Source organism: Osmerus eperlanus, chromosome 21, assembly GCF_963692335.1.
Source record: "Osmerus eperlanus chromosome 21, fOsmEpe2.1, whole genome shotgun sequence".
In the NCBI taxonomy this organism is placed as follows: domain Eukaryota; kingdom Metazoa; phylum Chordata; class Actinopteri; order Osmeriformes; family Osmeridae; genus Osmerus; species Osmerus eperlanus.
Window position 1 is genome coordinate 10,387,654 of NC_085038.1, and position 12,809 is coordinate 10,400,462.

At 48.8% G+C, this 12,809-nt stretch overlaps 4 protein-coding genes across 4 annotated transcripts; 3 read left to right on the forward strand and 1 right to left on the reverse strand.

Annotated features, from left to right (window-relative positions):
* The first annotated feature begins 8 nt into the window (after positions 1-8).
* LOC134007599 (tribbles homolog 2-like) lies at positions 9-1,346 on the forward strand. The gene is made up of 3 exons (XM_062447176.1): positions 9-270; positions 350-642; positions 777-1,346. The coding sequence occupies exons 1-3, from the start codon at positions 142-144 to the stop codon at positions 1,213-1,215; spliced, it is 861 nt and encodes a 286-aa protein (XP_062303160.1). The 5' UTR covers positions 9-141; the 3' UTR covers positions 1,216-1,346.
* An 815-nt stretch (positions 1,347-2,161) lies between these two features.
* Positions 2,162-7,387, reverse strand: LOC134007915 (THAP domain-containing protein 6-like). Its single transcript, XM_062447637.1, has 7 exons — positions 7,363-7,387; positions 4,802-4,881; positions 4,145-4,337; positions 3,905-4,018; positions 3,474-3,653; positions 3,207-3,363; positions 2,162-3,123 (listed from the first exon to the last, which is right to left on the reverse strand). Exons 2-6 carry the CDS (start codon positions 4,879-4,881, stop codon positions 3,352-3,354), a joined length of 579 nt encoding a protein of 192 aa, XP_062303621.1. The 5' UTR covers positions 7,363-7,387; the 3' UTR covers positions 2,162-3,123; positions 3,207-3,351.
* On the forward strand, positions 4,950-6,344 carry LOC134007916 (cell division cycle 5-like protein). The gene is made up of 5 exons (XM_062447638.1): positions 4,950-5,131; positions 5,529-5,632; positions 5,729-5,890; positions 5,985-6,112; positions 6,205-6,344. The coding sequence occupies exons 1-4, from the start codon at positions 5,087-5,089 to the stop codon at positions 6,049-6,051; spliced, it is 378 nt and encodes a 125-aa protein (XP_062303622.1). The 5' UTR covers positions 4,950-5,086; the 3' UTR covers positions 6,052-6,112; positions 6,205-6,344.
* Positions 7,388-7,412: 25 nt separating the features above from the next.
* On the forward strand, positions 7,413-12,778 carry LOC134007911 (cell division cycle 5-like protein). The gene is made up of 16 exons (XM_062447629.1): positions 7,413-7,624; positions 8,097-8,200; positions 8,297-8,458; positions 8,555-8,682; positions 8,795-8,894; positions 9,011-9,229; positions 9,449-9,593; positions 9,764-9,958; positions 10,080-10,228; positions 10,347-10,509; positions 10,799-10,963; positions 11,063-11,143; positions 11,260-11,511; positions 11,672-11,869; positions 12,037-12,249; positions 12,480-12,778. Exons 1-16 carry the CDS (start codon positions 7,580-7,582, stop codon positions 12,585-12,587), a joined length of 2,427 nt encoding a protein of 808 aa, XP_062303613.1. The 5' UTR covers positions 7,413-7,579; the 3' UTR covers positions 12,588-12,778.
* Positions 12,779-12,809: the final 31 nt, after the last annotated feature.

The following is a 12,809-nucleotide window of genomic DNA, read 5'->3' on the forward strand; positions in this document are numbered from 1 at the left end:
GAAAACCAAATATTCTGTCACAGGCTATTATTTAAGCGTTTTGGCATTATTTAATGAACGCAACGTTCGCTGGCAGCGTTTCAAACGCTTTGTGGCAGTTGGGCTTCAATTGACTACGCGAGCTACCGTGAAAATTATCTAATGGAGGATTGTTTAGGATCTAATAGTAACCTCCCGATACGAGTGGGGAGGTATTTGTTAAAGAAGAAATTGGAGGACGGCATTTTTAAAGCAGTGGATGCACACAGCGGACACGAAGTTGTTTGCAAGGTTATTAGCCAACTGATTTTATAGGTTCTTTGTAGCACGAAATGAGCCTGATGAGTCTGATCAGCGCTTTATATTCCAGGTACTTGATTATACGCGCTACCGGGAGGCTCTGTGCACGTACTCTCAACTCCCCGCTCACCCAAACATCAACCAGGTGCTGGATGTGATTCTCGGAGAAGCGCGTTCCTTTGTCTTCTTCCCACGGAGTTTTGGGAACTTGCATGCGCTTTTACGCACTTGTCGCAGGCTTCACGAGGACACGGCAAGGATACTCTTCCGCCAGCTGGTGTCCGCGGTGGCGCATTGTCATAGTCACGGACTTGCGCTAAGGGACATCAAGCTAAAAACGTTTGTGTTCAAGAACAAAGAGAGGTGTGTTTATGTGTGAATTGAATGTTGAAGCACTCCTTGTCATTAGCCAGATAGTGTTAATTTGCCATTTATGTTAACTTAAAGCATGTTCTTGTCTGTTTTTGTGCATTTGCGTGTGTGTGTACGTGTGTTAGGACTGTGCTGATGTTGGAGAGTGTGGAGGATGCAGTCCTCAAGCAGGGAGGAGACTATCCCCTATCGACAAACCCTTCCCCCTACACCAGCCCAGAGATGCTGCAGGCCACGGAGGAAGCTGCTGGGGGAGTGTCTGGAGCTGATAGTGGGGTGTCTGGACCCGTGTTGACCAGTACCAGGTCTGCAGATGTCTGGGCTCTGGGGGTGATGCTCCATGCCATGCTATTAGGGCGCTACCCAGAGAGGACAGGACTTACCGGAGGGGGTGTGGTCTCCCCTCATGCCCGGTGTATGATTCGCTCAGCTTTACATTCTAACCCTGCCTTCCGTCTCTCCGCCTCCGAGTTACTGACCCACCCCTGGCTCAGCTCTCAGCCACGCCCGCTCCCCAGCGCACACACTCGCAGTCACACACACGACCAGACGGTGCCTACCTGACACATACAGATATACGCACATACAGCCAGGGTGTACCTACCTGACACACAATGTCCAGACATTCACATACCCAGTCTTCTGTAGTGCTGCTGACTGTAGTTGTCTTGAAACAATTCAAATAAAGTGTATTTTACATATTTCTATAGTATTTTTTTCCAGAATGTGTGTGGTGTCTGCCATGTGTGTGTGTGTCCTGGGTGGAAACAGAATGTGTGTGTCGTACCTGGACTGCATGAAAGTAGCAGCCGTTACTTATCTGTCAAACAAGTTATGGAAAGGACTTCTGCTCTCTGGTGACACCCATCCACATGATGAGTAGAAATGCTCACAAAGGATTAGCATTCCTTTATTCAGGAATTAAGATTTAGAATAGCCTACAGGTTCAACTGTCTGCTAGGAAATGGTAGAGAGGAGCAGGACCCATTTTTTATGTACCTGTAGGCCTACTTGTTGCAAATATATAAACTTGAATTGAAAACTAGTGTCTTCAAGCTTCTCCTGGTGTTTCCTATCTCATGTAGATGGCTTTAGGAGATTTTTTAAATGTAATTATGAAATCAACACATATTGGATTCACACCGGCCTCACACTCCCTAACAGTAGGTGGCGGTAATCATAGACATAATAAAGAGTAGATGCCGCATCGACCGCTACTGCCTACTGGCTCTGACGAGCCGTGGGGCCGCTATGTTGGAACAGTCACCCGCTCCACTCAGTGTTATCTGTTTGGCAGGTGCAATGAGCTGTCAGCGCACTTAATTAATCATACCTCACTGAATACCAAACTGATTTTTACATGTTTTTTTGTTGCTGCAAAGGTCATACATGTAACTATGATACAGGACACACGGTTTGGTGTATTTTACATTTACATTTAGTCATTTAGCAGACGCTCTTATCCAGAGCGACTTACAGTAAGTACAGGGACATTCCCCCGAGGCAAGTAGGGTGAAGTGCCTTGCCCAAGGACACAACGTCAGTTGGCATGACCGGGAATCGAACTGGCAACCTTCGGATTACTAGCCCAATTCCCTCACCGCTCAGCCACCTGACACCACCATATTTTAATATTCATAGTGGGCTTAACAGTAATAGAATATTCTGACATTTGATATAAAGTGACCAGACGTCCGAGATCAAAACTGAGAACATAATCCCCAAAAGGGGGAAAAAACAGGGACATTTCCAGTTTGACTATCAATATGATTTTAAAAACCTCATTTTGTGTCTTCAAAAACAAAACGGGGACAGAGGTAGTTTTTTTCAACATGTCAGAATGATGGTTGTCGATGCCAAACTGTGTCTCCTCAATGTGTTCCCCAAGCAGAACAACATCCTCCGTTCCAATCTCCTCCCGGACATCATCATTTACCTGCGACATAGTACGTGCCAACTTGAGCATGTGGCAAGCGTCCATCATTACAAATACTTTCTCGCCAGTCACCGGATGCGAGAAACTGGTTTGAAGCGGCTCTCGTGGGTCTCCCTTCAGCTCACACCCAAGTTGGTTGCACGTGCCAACATTAGAGGCATGCCCATCCATTGTTACACATACCACCCGAATGCCCCATGCATGCAGCTCCTCCAAAGCATGACTGAGAAGGACCCTTTGTGTCTCTGGAGAGAGAGAGACTTGGGTCAGGAAGTAAGCAATGGGAGCCTTCCAATGTCCTTGTAGGCCAACCACCATGAACACAAGAGCCTCGGTAGCAACATCAGTCTCACTGGTCCATCACCCATGCCTACAAAACCAGACATTGACTGGGTATGTGGATTATATTGCACATGTTTTCTGATGGACATGGCATCCAACATGAGTGAAACCCATCTATATTTAGCCTGGTCTCCCTGGCATCTTCTCTCCAGCACATCCAGCATCATCTTGTTCAGGCCAGGCTTGGCATCCACCTTTAGAAACAATTGAGAAGAAGCTATTTAACGTGTTTGCATCAGTAATTTCCCAAAATGCAATCGGACAACATTAAGCCTACCGTTGTAACGTATGTGGATGGATGTGGGAGGGGAAAATGTCGAGTCTCTCTGAGGTATTTGTATGCCTTTGGACCATGGAGATGGAGCGTGAGCGCAAACTCTCTGTAGTCCTTTGTGTACCTATGGCCCTGCTTTGCCATGGGTCTATCTGAAGATCTGAAATGTTATGATTTAAAATGAATAAGTCCCCTTCAGATAATAACTAAGGAGCTTAATAAAGAGAATAAGAGAATAACACGAACATAAATTTCATAATTTTGTCTTACCGGAGGGGTGAGGTTATTTTCCCTCAAATCCCCCAAAAGACTCGTCACTGTGGTCTTTGCCCTCTTTTCTCTGGCCATGGCATTCTTCTTCTCTCGCTCCAGACTTTCCAGTCTTGCCAAGGCTTCATTGAGTCTGGTTTTAAGAGCGGTAGGAGAAGCAGGCAAGGCATAGCCATGATCCTAGCAGAAAGAGGGATGAACATGGTTTGAGTAATGTTTCACTTCACAAACATCACTTTGACACCACTAGTTTATGGCCCACATTCTTTCTTATAGTCATCACCTGTCAAAGCCACTGCCAGCACCGTGTGTGTGTGCGCGCGTCAGGAATGCATGTCCAACGTGTCTTCAATTGTGTGTGTATGGGTTTATTTGTGAGTGTATTTAATATGAGTGGCAGCAAATATGATTTTTTAAGTAGAAATATTCACATCATTAGGCTGAGGTTGTGGGGGTGAGGTTGCCGTTTCTTGGGACTCCTGATAGGCCACGGACAGGCTTTCTTCAGCTCTTCTGGAGGTAGACGTAGCCCTGCCCTTTTCCAACTAAAATGAAGAAGCATAATACCGAATACAATATATATAAAGGGATAAGTATCTTACCCTGCCCTGTGATTGATAATATAATATGTACATGTATGAATGCTAATAGCCTTATGATGATACACCTACTCTTTGGAGGTGAACTGAGAAGCTGAAGACGGATGGAATAACACCATCTCGGAGTCGGACAATCTGACCCGTCCTATCAAAATCGCCCTGCTTAAAATGTTGACAGCAAAGCACTGATGAATCACTTGCAGTGAACCTTTCTCTCCTCAAAGCCACTTCCCACTTCTTCCTCACATCTTTGTCCTTGGGAAACCTTCCAAATGAAAACGGAAGATTTGGGAGAGTATAAACAAAAACATTTCACAAAGGAGGTCAAGCTTATTTTCTTCCTTCACATTTCTTAGAACCTTTCTTCAACAAAACTCCTATTTTGATGCATATCTGTTGATAATGAACCAACGTTGCTGAAATTGTGAATAAGCTTGTTTGCAAACCATTCTACAGTCAGATGTTCTGTTGCCTTTATTTTAAGTAAGTGGGGTGGGTATGAGACATGAGAGGTATCTTACTTTTGTTAGGGTGAATTACATGTGAATAATACAGTGTTGGGCAAGATACTTGGAAATTGTAGTGAGCGGCCGGTGCAGTAAACATAGCCTAGCTAGCTGGCTACGATTTCAGTACAGTAATATCAAAGATCCTTGCTCCTAAGTTCTCAACTCTGGTAATATTCTATTCACAAAATACAATCAATAGTACGGTAATGTTAAATCTTACTTGTGAAAAGTAATCCCTCGAGCCCTATTTGCGATGGTCCGCCGATTTGAGCAGGAATATGCTGCACAGTGGTCTGGCATCTTGTTTCTTCTGCTACTTCGCAATGTTGGTTGCTATCTGCCATTAAAAGGGAAAGAAGAAGAAATGCTAACGGATATCTGGAGCGTTTCCTGTTGTGTTAACAGGAAATTATCAGGCCAACTTAGCATAAATGTAGTAGCAACAATTTTTTAACACGTTTTTGAAATACATTATTCGTGAAGTTAGTAACACACATAGGCAAAGATGCCGCGTATTATGATCAAAGGAGGGGTGTGGAGGAACACGGAGGTATGTTTACAGAATTAACTACGTAGCCTAGCTTTGTTAACATTAGACACGTTAGCGCCTTTGGGTTATCGTCAGTTTACTTATACTTGCACCATATAGCTTGTTAGCAAGAATAATTAATTTGCAAAGTAAAGCTTTGTTGGGAATACTATTTTGGCAGTGCACTAATATGTAGGCAGCACACGGAATGGTGAAAATAATCAGATCTAAATTAAATGTTGGAGACTAAATAGTTTACGTCACAAAGTTACCAATCATGGCCATCGTACATTTGCATATTCAGATTAAACATTCGAGTTATTATAAACCCCAGTTTTGCCTAGTGAAAGAATAATAGTTGTCATGTTCAGTTTGGCGGTCGACCAAATATTTACCCGTGTGTGAGTCCCCTCTCCAGGATGAAATCCTCAAGGCAGCAGTGATGAAGTATGGGAAGAACCAGTGGTCTCGTATCGCTTCCCTGCTTCACCGCAAGTCTGCTAAACAGTGCAAGGCCCGCTGGTGAGTGTCAGACTTTGGTCTGTTTCGGAGTCTCAAAGTTGTGAATATTGTCTACTGTTGATCTGTTGAACGCTTGGGTGTTTGCTGTGTGTGTAGGTATGAATGGCTGGACCCCAGCATCAAGAAGACAGAGTGGTCTCGGGAGGAGGAGGAGAAACTGCTCCACCTGGCCAAGCTGATGCCCACCCAGTGGAGGACCATCGCCCCCATCATAGGACGCACCGCTGCCCAGTGTCTGGAGCACTACGAGTTCCTGCTGTAAGACACCCATGCGTTTGTGAACGCATCCATGCACATTTGCAGACACACACATTACTGTGGCTGGGCACCTCTGACAGTCGTGTGTGTTTAGAGACAAAGCAGCCCAGAGGGACAATGAGGAAGACACCGCAGACGACCCCAGGAAGCTGAAGTCTTGAGAGATTGACCCCAACCCTGAGACCAAGCCTGCCAGACCAGACCCTGTGGACATGGATGAAGGTATGCACTCGGTCACACATGCAGGCACACACACAATAACATGATCAAACATGGATGCTGATTGTGTATGATAATGTGTGTGTGTGTGTCAGGACTGTGCTGATGTTGGAGAGTGTTGAGGATGCAGTCCTCAAGCAGGGAGGAGACTACCCCCTATCGACAAACCCTTCCCCCTACACCAGCCCAGAGATGCTGCAGGCCACGGAGGAAGCTGATAGGGGGATGTCTGGACCCGTGTTGACCAGTACCAGGTCTGCAGATGTCTGGGCTCTGGGGGTGACGCTCCATGCCATGCTATTAGGGCGCTACCCAGAGAGGACAGGACTTACCGGAGGGGGTGTGGTCTCCCCTCATGCCCGGTGTATGATTCGCTCAGCTTTACATTCTAACCCTGCCTTCCGTCTCTCCGCCTCCGAGTTACTGACCCACCCCTGGCTCAGCTCTCAGCCACGCCCGCTCCCCACCGCACACACTCGCAGTCACACACACGACCAGACGGTGCCTACCTGACACATACAGATATACGCACATACAGCCAGGGTGTACCTACCTGACACACAATGTCCAGACATTCACATACCCAGTCTTCTGTAGTGCTGCTGACTGTAGTTGTCTTGAAGCAATTCAAATAAAGTGTATTTTACATATTTCTGTAGTATTTTGTCCAAAATGTGTGTGGTGTCTGCCATGTGTGTGTGTGTCCTGGGTGGAAACGGAATGTGTGTCTGTCATACCTGGGCTGCATGAAAGTAGCAGCCGTTACTTATCTGTCAAACAAGTTATGGAAAGGACTTCTGCTCTCTGGTGACACCCATCCACATGATGAGTAGAAATGCTCACAAAAGATTAGCATTCCTTTATTAAGGAATTAAGGTTTATAATACAGCCTACGGGTTCAACTGTCTGCTAGGAAATGGTAGAGAGGAGCAGGACCCATTTCTAATGTACCTGTACTTGTTGCAAATTGCAAATATATAAACTTGAATTGGAAACTAGTGTCTTCAAGCTTCTCCTGGTGTTTCCTATCTCATGTTGATGGCTTTAGGAATCAGTCTGCAGCAAATGCAAAGGACAGAAGATGATGATTGGGAGATTTGTAGAGCTATTTAAACTTATTCGGGAAACTGGATGGGGTGCAGGGTATAGGTGTTTATTTTATGTAAAGATTTTTTTAATGTAATTATGAAATTCATACTTTTATTGGATTCACACCAGCCTCACACTCCCTAACAGTAGGTGGCAGTAATAACCTCGCAATGTTGGCTGCAATCTGCCATTAAAAGGGAAAGAATAAGAAATGCTAACACACGGATATCTGGAGCGTTTCCTGTTGTGTTAACACGCTCGGCTTTGTAGCTTGCCTGTTTTGACTATCAGGCCAACTTAGCCTATCTGTAGTAGTAACTATTTTTTAAACACGTTTTTGAAATAAATTCTTCGTGAAGTTAGTAACACACATCGGCAAAGATGCCGCGTATTATGATCAAAGGAGGGGTGTGGAGGAACACCGAGGTATGTTTACAGAATTAACTACGTAGCCTAGCTTTGCTAACATTAGCCACGTTAGCGCCTTTTGGTTATCGTCAGTTTACTTTACTTACTTATAGTATGACACTATATAGCCTGTTAGCAAGCTAACGTTAGCCCCCTTATAAACATACATGTTACTTATTGACACCCGTTATATTTAGGAATAATTTATTTTAAATTTGCAAAGTAAAGCTTTGTTGGAATACTATTTCGTCAATGTACTAATATGTAGGCAGCACACGGAATGGTGAAAATAATCAGGTCTAAAAGAAATGTTGAAGACCAAATAGTTTACGTCACAAAGTTCCCAATCATGGCCATCGTACATTTGCATATTCAGATTAAACATTCGAGTTATTATAAATCCCAGTTTTGCCTAATGAAAGATTGATAGTTGTTATGTTCAGTTTTGCGGTCGACCAAATATTTACCCGTGTGTGCGTCCCCTCTCCAGGATGAAATCCTCAAGGCAGCAGTGATGAAGTATGGGAAGAACCAGTGGTCTCGTATCGCTTCCCTGCTTCACCGCAAGTCTGCTAAACAGTGCAAGGCCCGCTGGTGAGTGTCAGACTTTGGTCTGTTTCTGAGTCTTAAAGGTGTGAATATTGTCTACTGTTAGTGTGTTGAACGCTTGGGTGTTTGCTGTGTGTGTAGGTATGAATGGCTGGACCCCAGCATCAAGAAGACAGAGTGGTCTCGGGAGGAGGAGGAGAAACTGCTCCACCTGGCCAAGCTGATGCCCACCCAGTGGAGGACCATCGCCCCCATCATAGGACGCACCGCTGCCCAGTGTCTGGAGCACTACGAGTTCCTGCTGTAAGACACCCATGCGTTTGTGAACGCATCCATGCACATTTGCAGACACACACGCATTACTGTGTCTGGGCACCTCTGACAGTCGTGTGTGTTTAGAGACAAAGCAGCCCAGAGGGACAACGAGGAAGACACCGCAGACGACCCCAGGAAGCTGAAGCCTGGAGAGATTGACCCCAACCCTGAGACCAAGCCTGCCAGACCAGACCCTGTGGACATGGATGAAGGTATGTGACACATGCAGGCACACACACAATAACATGATCGAACAGGGATGCTTATAGTGTATGACTGTGTGTGTGTGTGTGTGTGTGTGTGTGTGTGTGTGTGTGTGTGTAGATGAGTTGGAGATGCTGTCGGAGGCCAGGGCCAGGCTGGCCAACACACAAGGCAAGAAGGCCAAGAGGAAAGCCAGGGAGAAGCAGCTGGAGGAGGCCAGGTAACACACACACACACTCTGCCCAGTCTGAGGAGAAGACCCAGCTCAGTGTGTGATAGTTTCAGGAAGTGGAGAGTTGGGAGGTGGTCAGCTAACCCTAAGGTGTGTGTGTCCAGGCGTTTGGCAGCGCTGCAGAAGCGCAGGGAGCTGCGCGCGGCCGGCATCGACGTGCAGAAGAAGAGGAAGAAGAAGAGAGGCGTGGACTACAACGCTGAGATCCCCTTTGAGAAGAAGCCGTCGCAGGGCTTCTACGACACCAGCATGGAGCTGTACCAGGGCCTGGAGCCCAACTTTAAACGCCTGCGACAACAGCACCTGGACGGAGAGCTGCGCAAGTCAGTCCCCCCCCACACACACACATATTCACACACTAAACTGATTTTATGGTTTGTTTTGGACTCTCCGTTTGGCGTTTCTGCTGAAAAAAAACCTGACAATGTCCTTTTCTAAACTTCTCTGGTGAATGTCGACTCAGATTGCTCACCTGAAGTCGTTCGTTTCATAGAAAGGCTCATTTCCGTCTTGGCGTCCCTTTTGTAATTGTGGCTGTGCAGTGAGAAGGAGGAGCGGGAGAGGAAGAGAGACCGACAGAAGATCAAGAAGAAGAAGGAGTCCGATCTGCCCTCCGCCATCCTGCAGACCAGCGGGGTGTCCGAGTTCACCAGGAAGCGCAGCAAGCTGGTGCTGCCTGCACCCCAGGTAACCCCAACCCCTCATCTTCATCCCCCTCATCCCCAACCTCCTCAACCCCCTCATCCCCACCAACAGTAGTGATCCCAAGGGACCGATGAGTTTTAGTTTTACATCTGGAGGTGGACAGACTGGGTGTTGGATATCTAGCCCTAATGTGTGTGTGTGTGTGTGTGCAGATCTCCGACGCTGAGCTGGAGGAGGTGGTGAAGCTGGGCCAGGCCAGTGAAGTGGCTCGTCAGACAGCTGAGGAGTCCGGCATCACTAACTCGGCCTCCTCGGCCCTCCTGTCCGAGTACAGCGTCACTAACAGCTCCATGGGAACCAGCCTGCGCACCCCAAAGACCCCCGCAGCCCAGGACAAGATCCTGCAGGTACGCACGCATTCACTCACACATGCACACACACTCACTCAATCACTCACACGCAGTACATAATACACACTGGCTCTCTATACACACGTTACACAACCCCGCTACCCCCTCCCCCCTCCAGGAGGCCCAGAACCTGATGGCCCTGACCAACGTGGACACGCCCCTGAAGGGAGGGCTCAACACCCCGCTGCACCAGAGCGACTTCTCTGGAGTCACGCCTCAGAGACAGGCGGTGCAGACGCCCAACACCGTCCTCACCACGCCCTTCAGGTACATGCGCACACACACACACACACGTCCAGACACGGGTATCCCAGACCCCCTGTACTCACTACTCTCCCTTCAGGTAGACCCAGTCAGTGTTGGTGATGATGGTGTGTTTGTTTAGGACTCCGGGGCCAGGGTCAGAAGGCATGATGACGCCCCAGGGCGGGATGACCCCCAAGGTGGCAGGGACACCCGGACTGACCCCCGCTCGCACCCCCCTCCGAGACAAGCTCAACATCAACACTGAGGAGCAGCTGGCTGACCCTGCCTTTGCCAAGCACCTGGTAACTGACCACCTGTCTTTATGACTACCTGTGTCTGACTACCTGTCTGTCTGACTAGATGTCTGACTGACTACCTGTCTGTCTGACTACCTGTCTGACTAGATGTCTGTCTGACTACCTGTCTAACTAGATGTCTGTCTGACTGACTACCTGTCTGTCTGACTACTGGTCTGACTAGATGTCTGTCTGACTAGATGTCTGTCTGACTACTGGTCTGTCTGACATTTCCACCTGTTTGCGTGTCTATCCACCTGCCTATCTGACTGTGTGTGTGTGTGTGTGTAAACAGCAGAGGGAGTCGCGGGAGCAGCTGAAGCTGGGGCTGCTGTCACTGCCGCTCCCTAAGAACGACTTTGAGATCGTCCTGCCTGAGAACGCAGAGAGAGAGCTGGAGGAGGCGGAGACTGACCACGGCTACATCGAGGACGCATCCGAGATAGAGCACTGCAAACAGGTACACATATATATATATATATATATACATACATACACACACACACATTTGTATTTGGAGCTGGAGCGGGCGTCTGGAAAAGGTGTGTTTGTGTTGCAGGCTGCTCGGGAGCTGGAGAAGGAGAAGGAGCTGAAGATGAGACACACTGCTGTCCAGAGGAGCCTGCCCAGACCAACAGAGGTAAACACACAAGGAGACCATCATCCACCTCCATGCTGTAGAGCCTGTGTCAATTCCGTCTTTGTCTCTCTCTCTGTCTGACTGTGTGCGGGTGTCTCTCTCTCTCCCTCTCTCAGGTCAACGAGTCCATCCTCCGTCCGAGCGGGGCCGAGCCGCTGTCTGAGCTGCAGCAGGCAGAGGAGCTGATCAAGCAGGAGATGATCACCATGCTGCACCACGACTGCCTGCACCACCCCGCCCCCAGCGGGCCAAGCCAACCGCAGCGCAGCAAGAGCCGAGGCCCCGCCTCCACCTCCAACAACGCCGAGCACATCGCCTACCTGGACTCGCACCTGTACCAGACAGTCAGCAACGAGGAGCTGGCCCAGGTGAGACGAACGTCCCAGCAGACCAATCAGGGCTGAGTCCAGATGACACACATTTACTACCGACCAATCAGGAGCAAGAACCTAGCCCAGGTGACACACAACCCCCCCAGTCCCCCCCCCAGTCCCACTGTATAATGTGTGTGTGTGTGTGTGTGTGTAGGCGGGAGAGCTGCTCAGTGCAGAGATGGAGGTGGTGCGTGGAGGGATGGGCCATGGGGACCTGTCCATGGAGGCGTACTGCCAGGTGTGGGAGGAGTGCTATGGCCAGGTGCTCTACCTGTCTGGCCAGGCCAGATACACACGGGCCAACCTGGCCTCCAAGAAGGACCGCCTGGACAGCCTGGAGAAGAAGCTGGAGGTGGGGCTGGCTGTCTCTCTCTACACACTCTCTCTCCACACACACAGACTCTTTCCACACATGTAATCTCTCTCTCTCCACACACACACTCTCTGTCTGTCTCTCTCTCGTGATGGTGTTCATTCTACGACGGCTGACGCGTGCCTCCCCCCCCCCCCCCCCCGCAGGTAAACCGGGGTCACATGACGTGCGAGGCGCGCCGCGCAGCGCGGCTGGAGAAGCGTCTGAAGGTGCTGCTGGGGGGCTACCAGTCGCGCGCCCTGGGCCTGCTCAAGCAGCACCAGGAGCTGTGGGAGCAGGTGGAGCAGAGCGCCGTGGAGCTGCACACCTTCCACCTGCTCAAGAAGCAGGAGGACAGCGCCATCCCCCGCAGGAAGGAGGTACACTCACACACACAAACTCACACACACACACTCTCTCTCACACACACACACTTTGGGTTTAAATGTCTTAGAAGCTCGGATCGGGAGAAGACGGCTTTAGGCTTCAGTACAGGAGAGTGTATACTCGGTTTGACATATTTCCCTTCTCCTCCACTGTCCCCCTCCCCCCCCCCCCTTCTATCTCTCTCCCCACCCCCCCCTCCCCTTCTCTCCCCTCCCTCCCCCAGGCTCTCAGGGAGGATGTGGAGCGACAGCAGGAGAGGGAGAAGGAGCTGCAGCAGAGATATGGAGACCTGCTGATGGAGAAGGAGGCACTGCTCACAGCCAAATACTGACTCTCTCACACACACACACACCGTACACGCGCCTGAAAATGTCCATTTGGAGCTGAGAAACTCCGCCTCTGTGTGCTGATGTCATAGTGATGTCGTAGCCCCAGCGTTCTGAGCATGCCCAGTAGTGTCTTGTTCCTGCTCTTTGTTTCAACTGTCTTTAAAGATAAATCCAATAAATGTTTCTTTAGAGAGCTCTGTGTGTGTAGTTCTGTATGGGTCAAA

Coding starts and splice junctions, on each gene's coding strand:
- LOC134007599 (XM_062447176.1), top strand. CDS start 142: ATGGAGGATTGTTTAGGATCTAATAGTAACCTCCCGATACGAGTGGGG. Junction 271..349: donor GACACGAAGTTGTTTGCAAG/GTTATTAGCCAA, acceptor TTTATATTCCAG/GTACTTGATTATACGCGCTA. Junction 643..776: donor GTGTTCAAGAACAAAGAGAG/GTGTGTTTATGT, acceptor TACGTGTGTTAG/GACTGTGCTGATGTTGGAGA.
- LOC134007915 (XM_062447637.1), bottom strand. CDS start 4,881: ATGCCAGACCACTGTGCAGCATATTCCTGCTCAAATCGGCGGACCATC. Junction 4,338..4,801: donor CGAGGGATTACTTTTCACAA/GTAAGATTTAAC, acceptor TTCATTTGGAAG/GTTTCCCAAGGACAAAGATG. Junction 4,019..4,144: donor TCTCAGTTCACCTCCAAAGA/GTAGGTGTATCA, acceptor TCTTCATTTTAG/TTGGAAAAGGGCAGGGCTAC.
- LOC134007916 (XM_062447638.1), top strand. CDS start 5,087: ATGCCGCGTATTATGATCAAAGGAGGGGTGTGGAGGAACACGGAG. Junction 5,633..5,728: donor AAACAGTGCAAGGCCCGCTG/GTGAGTGTCAGA, acceptor CTGTGTGTGTAG/GTATGAATGGCTGGACCCCA. Junction 5,891..5,984: donor GAGCACTACGAGTTCCTGCT/GTAAGACACCCA, acceptor GTGTGTGTTTAG/AGACAAAGCAGCCCAGAGGG.
- LOC134007911 (XM_062447629.1), top strand. CDS start 7,580: ATGCCGCGTATTATGATCAAAGGAGGGGTGTGGAGGAACACCGAG. Junction 9,594..9,763: donor TGGTGCTGCCTGCACCCCAG/GTAACCCCAACC, acceptor GTGTGTGTGCAG/ATCTCCGACGCTGAGCTGGA. Junction 12,250..12,479: donor CCATCCCCCGCAGGAAGGAG/GTACACTCACAC, acceptor TCCCTCCCCCAG/GCTCTCAGGGAGGATGTGGA.